Here is an 8,027-nt window from a genome sequence, read left to right on the forward strand (position 1 = left end):
GGCTGTGTTATGTGCCTCTAAAACTGTCAGTAGCAGAAGCAGCAGCAGGATTTGTCTCCTTCAGGCGACTGCTGTGCACTGGATCTGCTGAAAAGTTGGTTATTGAAAAACAGACTCCAGTCCTTGTAGCCCACGGCTGCAACTCATTTCTAAAATATAACTTTTCAGCTTTGGAGGAGAAAATAGTTTTTCCATTCCGTAGTGCTTAAATAATGATAATCTACGGCCACTGAGACAACAAGAACTTGCAATTTTTCACTATGCATCTGCTACAAGTAATAATTAATCAACTAATAGGGCACTGTATTGTTTGTATCAGCAGTTTCTTTAGTTTTGTGTATGAGTGTTGGTGTGACTGTGTTGTGGAAACAAATTGCCATTATATGCAAAGAACTTAACCTCCCACCTAATAAACATCTGGACATCCGGATTTTTTTTTTTTTTTTCAGTTCAGGTTAATTTTAACTACTAAAGAATGGATATGTGAGTACTGTATACTGTGTTGGGTGGAAGAGGCAGAACTGTAAGCAATGGTAAGTAAATTATGGACATAGGATACGGACATATATGGACAACTGAGACCACGTGCTGACAAGGGGCTAATAAGAATCCAAAATGCAGATTTTCAAGAACTGGCAAAAGTCTTTTTTTGTTTTTGATTTTTTCAAATAGCCTTTATCCTAAAATAAATATATAATGATCAGAAAAATCCGATAGTGAGACTCCATCAGCAGGAAACTCTAGTTGCATGTTATCGACTTCTTTCTCCTTGTGCGTAACCTGTATCTCTACTAATGTTTAATAAATGCAAAAATGCCAAATAACTCTCAAAGACAAAAAAGAGATTTTATCTTCCAAAAACCAAAAATTAAAGGCTTGTAGTGTGATGACATACAAAATACATATTGTGGGGAGTTTATGTAAACAAGAAATGTGCAGATGTAGCAACAAGAAGCTACTTTCATAAAAGAGGAGCACTAACCCTTACCAGCTGGCACAGAGCCCAGTAATGTTATTTGCAACAGCTGGAGACTGATGTGCTGAAATACGTATGGAGTCGGCTACCTCTAACATTAGTTAAAGTCATTACCTCAGTGTGTGGATGGCTTATCCTCCAGAAAATAAAGGACATTTTTTTAAACTTTTTTTATTTAGAACTTCATAAAAACTAAACAGATTATGTATTATGGATTTTAGAAGTAGAACAAAATGTGGAAAATGACATTAAATACAGGATAAAAAAAAGAATGTACAACACAAAACAAATCATTGCCCACCAACATTAACTGAAACTACCCCTACTCTACTCTACCCCCACATCTATACATAGGACTTCTTTCTACAAACATACATAATAAAAGTATTTAGTCCACATTTCCCTTTAAGTTCTGTTGCTCGGCCTCCTTTAATTACACGCCTTTTATTAAATAAAATAAAAGAAGAAAAAAAAGAAAAACCAGGCTTGGTATTTAAATGCTACAACAGACAGTTTTGTATTCAAACTCATTTAATTTTAGAAGGCTGTGGTTGATGAAGTTCATGAACAATTAGTGACTATAGAGGCTCTATTTCTGCAAGATAGATTATCTGACGGTTTTTGATTCTTGTTTCGTCTATATCTGAAATTTACTTATACTTGCTCAGGACACCTGTGAGGAAGTCTTCAAAGCGGGGGACTGCAGACTGTGGGCCAGGGGCTTCCCTGGCAGGCTCATCAGCAGCTTCCTTCTCAGTAGCTGCACGCTCAGCGCGACGCAGACGACAGTTGTAGTCATACTCGGGGTCGCAGTCGGGGTCAGGTAGGATTATGCCGTCCTTACCAGATTTTGTTGCCTCAGCGCTGGCTGGTGAAGCAAATTTGCCACAGTTTGGGTCAAATGGATGGCAGAAGGGCTTGGCTGGAGCCTTGATGTCAGCCTTCGCCTCGGAGCCAGAATTTACCGGGAAGCAGTCTTTGTCATAGTGCACAAAGCAGTCGTAGCCCTCTTTGGTTTTGCCACGGACCCCAAGCTTGTAGCGGACCTGGTTGGTTGGTTCATTGATTTGTGTTTTTGGTGTAAAACAGATGCAAAGCAGATTGAAGACAGAAAGTAAAAGCATTATGAAACACCCATTTGATTTCACTACATTATTTACAGTAACAAAACTAATAAAAAGGAACTGACAAATGTTATACTAAATTAGACAAAACTCTGAACTGTTCAATCCTAGTAGCAGGACTTCAGAATCAGACCTGGTGCTCAGGAAGCGGTGGAGGAGGCTTCTTTAGGGCAGCAGCAACTGCCAGAATGCAGTATGGGTTGTAGCGAGGGTCGCAGAACAGCGGGGCAGCAGGAGGTGCAGGTTCATCTCTCGGAGCAAACTCCAGGACGGGTTTGGTGAGGCTGGACATCTTGGTGGCAGTTAGGGGGTTGCAGCCAGTGTCAAACAGGGGGTTGCATTGTTGCTCTTTAGGAGACTCTGCAGCAGCAAGAGGAGCAGGAGCAGCGACACTGGTCACACACAGAGGATCGACTGCTGGGTCACAGTTGGGGGAGAGCAGGTGGTAGAAGCCAGTGGGGGCCTTTTGGACCAGCAGGGGCATGCAGTAGGGGTCACTAGGGTCGCATTTCAGAGCAGCATAAGATGGAGCTGGGACAGCGGAAGGGCGGTAGCCATAAGCTGCCCTTAAGTGGTACTGCAGACACTCAACATCATCAGGTTTGCAGATCCTCAGCAGCTCAGCCCTCTGCTCAGTGCTCAGGAAGGGCTCCAGGACAGGGGCGTAGTAATAGAAACCAGTGGAGCTTTTCAGGGGCGCAGGCAGCAGGGGGGTGAGGATAGGAGCTGGCACATTGGCTGGAGCAGGAGCAGGCTCAGGCTCTTTGACTGTAGCTTTTGGGACCAAGGGGTAGAGGCAGTAAGGGTCGAGGTAGGGGTTGCACAGCGTGACAGATGCAGATTTGATGTGAGCAGGCATCACCACTGAAGCCTTCGGCTTGCTGGTGAACTCTGAGATGCAATCGGCATCATCGGAATCAGCACATTTCTTGTAGATTTCACTGAGGTGACTGAGGTAATGGTTGAAGGTGGGACTCTCCTCGGACCTGTGGTTGTTCTGCAAGTAGGCCATATACAAACGATCCAGATCCTCAACCTACAAGAAAAAAAAAAGATTGTTTACATTTCTTTTTCCAGGATAAAATTATAATGAATCTCAAGATGCATCTTAAATTAAGAACTAGTGACGCAAATTGTTGCCGCAGTTTTGAAAGAAGCTGTTTAATTAAAAAGTAACTAGAAAAAAAAACTGAAAAATGAATGTGACGCAAATCCACTCACTCCCTCCTGATTGTGGCTTTCTATGAAGTACTTGTACCATCCCCAGAAATCTGGTACTCGTGTGAACTGGGGCAGAGCCAGGACGGGGACGTTTCTCCTGCTACGTGTCTTCAGGTTGGACATGTCCTCAGCGTTTACATCGTCAGACACTGCAGCCAAAGAGAAAAAGGAACTAAACTATTTGTGTTGGTGCTGGAATTCATATTAAATGTAATGAAACTAAAATGTTTGTTAAAGATGTGTGAAAAATGTATCTCACACTCGCAATGATAATAGTTTACTATTTAAAGACACTTTTTGTTTTATTATATCCCACACACAACTTCCAATTCCTGAGTCAACAACAAAAACACCACCAAACTATAGGTTGAAATATTTAAGATTTTACAGCTGAAGTCCTCTGTAAGACCACTGATGGTTGTAACAGTCACAGATGTATTTAGTGTGAGGTTATAAAATCAATTACAATTTGCAAATCAGTTACTTTTATTTTCAATTAATCTGCTGAATAGTTTCAATTTCATTGATCAGAATAAAATGAAGTAATAATGCTCAACGCAAAGTTCCTGAATGCCAAAGATGACATGTTCAAAATCTTTTTTTTTTTTAAATAATCATAAATGTATAGGAAAAAGCAGTATTTTAGTATTTTCTATTGCCCATTCTAAAACAATTAAATGATAACCAAAAGGTTAGACTGGATTTCAACAGATTTGTGGATGTGTTTCAATGATCTCCACCTTTTAAATGACTGGGATTTAATTTACTGTAAAACCATGCCACGTCTCTGGTCCTCACCTTCCTCCTCCTTGTGCAGCTCCACTGGAACAGCCCCCAGAAACTCTGCAAAACACAAGCAGCAGCCACATTAACAGAGAAAGACCAGATGTGAAGCCTTTCTTGAACATCAGGGAAAATGCTGACCTATAAATAAGCCCCTGGGTGAAACACAGCAGATGCTGGGGCTCTGGCGCCCCGGCACAGGCAGCATCCTGCAGCTTAAACACCCCTTACCCTTCCTTCTCCTCTTTTTTCAGACCCCTACCTAAGCTCCATCAAGTTCTGTTAGGCTTTAAAAACCCATTTTGGAGGTTGTCCAACTAGTAGGGGCCTCCTTTAAGTTAACCTATAAAACTACAAAGAGTGGGGCCTCACACAACCGTATTACCAATACACGGTAAAAGTGAAAATTGGAAGGGAGGGGACATGACTGTGTACATCTCCACCAGGGGTTTCCTTTTGATGTTTATGAGTATGAGAAAACAGCTAAGTCAGGTAATTATGGCACAAACTTCTAGTCAATCTCATTTATTAATGTGGAAAAGGAGCAACGATAAATGTCTTTTATGACTCTGTAAAGAGTCTGCAGTAGTGAAGAGCAGCTTGCCATCAACAGAACATGAAACTTTATTGTTAAGGAGATAATGGCATCTTAATAACTCTGTGGCATAGATTAATGTGCCAATGCCCAGAGCTTTAAGCAGGAATTCAGAAATACTGAGGTCGTTAAACCAAATTCCCATAATGTAACTCTCCCAATACACATTTAAGGAAAAGCCAGAAAAATAAGTACCCGTGTGTTTTACTTGTGTAAAAGTACTAATATAGTGGTGATAAAATAAGTCAAAGTCCTGTGTTTAAAATCCTACTAACATATAGATAAAGAAAGTTTCCATTAACAGAGTAACCAGTTATATTTCTCAAATAGATGAAGAGTAAAAAGAATGGGAATTCAAGTACAGTGCAAATACTGCAAAATCGGGTACTGTGATCAAAATCACAGTACCTGAGTAAATTTGGTTAGTTACATTCCATCAAAGGCTTATTTAAACAAAATGTACCGTAAGTCATTTTTTAAAGCAGTCCCAAGATGATCTACTGATACATTTATGGTATGCTGAATTGTATTTGTTCTGTTTTTTTCTTTATTTTTGTAAATAATCCATACTTTTATCTCCCCATGCCTCCAAAAATCCCATCAATTAAACAACCTGGAAAGGAGCTCATAGAATAATGACATAATAAGGGGGTCACAAAAATGCCAAAAATAAACAATTACATTAATAGTTTGTTTGTCTAAAAATATCCTATTTAAAACAATACTTGTCATTTTTTTTTACAACTCTTCCTTGAGTAATTCCCTTCAAAGATTGTTTAAACAAACAGCTACAGTATGTTTCCCTCTGTCTGCTAAATAGAAATAGATGTGATAAAGATCGAGAAAAAGCCATAAACACATTTTAAACCCGCTTACAATTCTCACCTGGCAATAAAACAACTGCTAACAGGAATCCTGTGTGGATCAGGGAAAGTGATGGCCGTCCACTATGTGCCATTGTCTGCTGTAGGTGCTCCCTATGGGAAAACACAGAAACAATAGTCAACAGTAATATGTTTGCACGGTGAACTTCTGGCATTATACTGTAACACTATAATGCAACTAGACATGGATTGATCCCTCCGCCTTTTGGGTTTGTGCAGAGTTTTTCTGCTAACTGTTAGATATGGAAATCCATGAGAAGACAATGCGCTTGGAACAAAGACAGCGCTTTCATTTAACTGGTTAATACCAAGACAATAGAGAAGATTGAGGGCATTCTGTAATAGAGCTTTTCAGGGATTTCTGAAGAAAAAGAACACTTTAGTTCTGAATATCAGAGAATTAAATGATGTGAATGAACTGAACAATGAAACAAGCAAAAGCCTGAAATGTTCTTCACTATTAGTGCACGGACTGATGATAAATTACAGCAGCTGTGCTCAAACAGCGACACTACCTTCTTTAGTTTCAATCTGGCCTGAAAACTTTACATCCAAAAAGGTCCCACTGAGGTAACTAAAATGTATGAACTTGCAGAACTTGAACTTGAACTAGCACATGCAGGGTTCACATCAGTCCTTACCTGAAAAGGTGTGGTAGCTGTGACCTCCTGTGATCACCCTGAATCCAGCAGCTATCTGAATCTACTTTTGCCTCTCTGCTTCCCCTCTATGGGTCAGACAGGCAGGGAAACATTTTTAAGTAGCCCCCCATCATTAAAAACAAAAAGGCATGTCATATAGCTCTAGGTGCTGTTAGGAGCTCCAGGATTGGCTCCTGTGCTGCCGTCCGTCTGACCAATAGTGGTCCTGCAATCAGGAGCGCTGAGCAGCACAACAGCTCTGTGTGGAGAAACATTAACAAGGTGCCATTTAACCCAGGGTTCCTGTGCTCATAGGTTTGGAATTTGCGATCATCATGCGGGTTGACATAACATCTAAACCACTTGTTGATTTTCAGATTTAAAAATTCAACAGCTTAGTGGGTGCCAACTTAAAAAAAAAAACTTAAAACAGTGAGCAATCTAAAATCTAAACGGTTTGAGATCTTCATAACAGGAGCACATAGAGAAGTGCCTGCAGCTATCGCAGAGGTGGCACTGATCAAACATTCAGAGTGGAGCAAAAAGAAGTTTTAGTTTTTATGGTACTTTTTCTGGTGAGAAAAAAAACCACATAAAACAGAATGATGTATCAAATAGCTAGCTACTATAAAAAAAACAAAAAAAAATTGTCTTTTGTGTTTTATTCTTCCACAACAGTCTATCTGAAAAGAAAAGAACAAAAGCTATTTCTGAGATAACTGCTGTATTACATCAGTGTATTGACAAAGGTGTGAGCAGCATTGTCAAGGATGATGGGATGCTTTTCACTTCAGTGATGCAACACAACATCCAAGCAACAGTTTCAGCCGCTTGACTGATAAGACTTTGCAGCCTCTGGTCTTTTATATATTCAAGATTCAGCAGCTTTATTGATCCCATAGGGAAATTGTGTTGCCTTGTTAAAGCTTCTCTCCGCGTGAAAAGTAGAAAGAAAGGAAAAGAACATCCACCAAACCAAGGCAATAAAACAAATACAAACTACGGATCAATAAGTAAGAAAAAACCCAGCTAGAGGAGTAAAAATAAATGAAAAAAAAACAAGATGTCCATATAGACTTGTTAGTCCCCATCCTTTTTACAGAAGGGGGATGAACACTTTATTGGCCACTGGGAGAAAGGATCTCGTGTAGCGTTGTGTGGAGCACATGACTATGATCCGTCTCTGGCTGAAAGTGCTCCTCTGTGCAGCCAGCGCATAGTGGAGTGGGTGGGAGGGATTGTCCGGGATTGAGAGGACTTTGGACAACATTCTCTTCTAAGCCACAACATGCAGAGGGTCCAGCTCCTCCCCCAGAACAGAACCAGCCCTCTCGTTAGTTTTTCCAGCCTGTTACTGACTGCCACCTTCATATTGCTGCCCGAGCAATCATGGTCAGTATAAAAATAATTTTCCCATGCTGGAAAAAATACATTTATCTTCATCTTAAGCTTCACAAATTCTGGATTCCTGTTGTCTCTGTTAAAATATAAAAATGTAACTAAGACCGTTTTACTTTAAGCCTCATCTGCCTCTGTCTTCAAACATGCTGCTTTTCTACAGTCATCCAGCTTTTTTCTAAGGACTGTGTCCCTCCTGCATGACTGACGATGACTCAGCTTGACTATGATCACAGTAATTTACACATTTCAGAATAACTGGGGCTGTCACAAAAGGAGGCAAATGGTTGTTGTCTGCGGCTTAAGACAGAAGAGCCATCAGGAGAGATGTCTCTTTCTTAGCATGGAAAATTCACAGCAACTTGCAAAAAAGATTGTGCCAAGGAAAAACCCATAAAATGTCTT

General features: G+C 40.3%; 1 protein-coding gene across 1 annotated transcript; it reads right to left on the minus strand.

Moving 5' to 3' along the window:
- Positions 1-1,123: 1,123 nt before the first annotated feature.
- Positions 1,124-6,310, minus strand: and2 (actinodin2). The gene is made up of 6 exons (XM_067475526.1): positions 6,225-6,310; positions 5,585-5,676; positions 4,120-4,164; positions 3,322-3,470; positions 2,234-3,136; positions 1,124-2,022 (listed from the first exon to the last, which is right to left on the minus strand). Exons 2-6 carry the CDS (start codon positions 5,655-5,657, stop codon positions 1,627-1,629), a joined length of 1,566 nt encoding a protein of 521 aa, XP_067331627.1. The 5' UTR covers positions 5,658-5,676; positions 6,225-6,310; the 3' UTR covers positions 1,124-1,626.
- Positions 6,311-8,027: the final 1,717 nt, after the last annotated feature.

This window comes from Channa argus, chromosome 14 (genome assembly GCF_033026475.1).
Source record: "Channa argus isolate prfri chromosome 14, Channa argus male v1.0, whole genome shotgun sequence".
NCBI lineage: Eukaryota > Metazoa > Chordata > Actinopteri > Anabantiformes > Channidae > Channa > Channa argus.

Bases quoted from the DNA above. Each gene is read 5' to 3' on its own strand.
- and2 (XM_067475526.1), bottom strand. From the start codon at position 5,657: ATGGCACATAGTGGACGGCCATCACTTTCCCTGATCCACACAGGATTC. The intron at 4,165-5,584 runs GTGAGAATTGTA...TGTGTTTTGCAG, and splicing joins AGCAGTTGTTTTATTGCCAG to AGTTTCTGGGGGCTGTTCCA. The intron at 3,471-4,119 runs GTGAGGACCAGA...CTTTGGCTGCAG, and splicing joins GCTGCACAAGGAGGAGGAAG to TGTCTGACGATGTAAACGCT.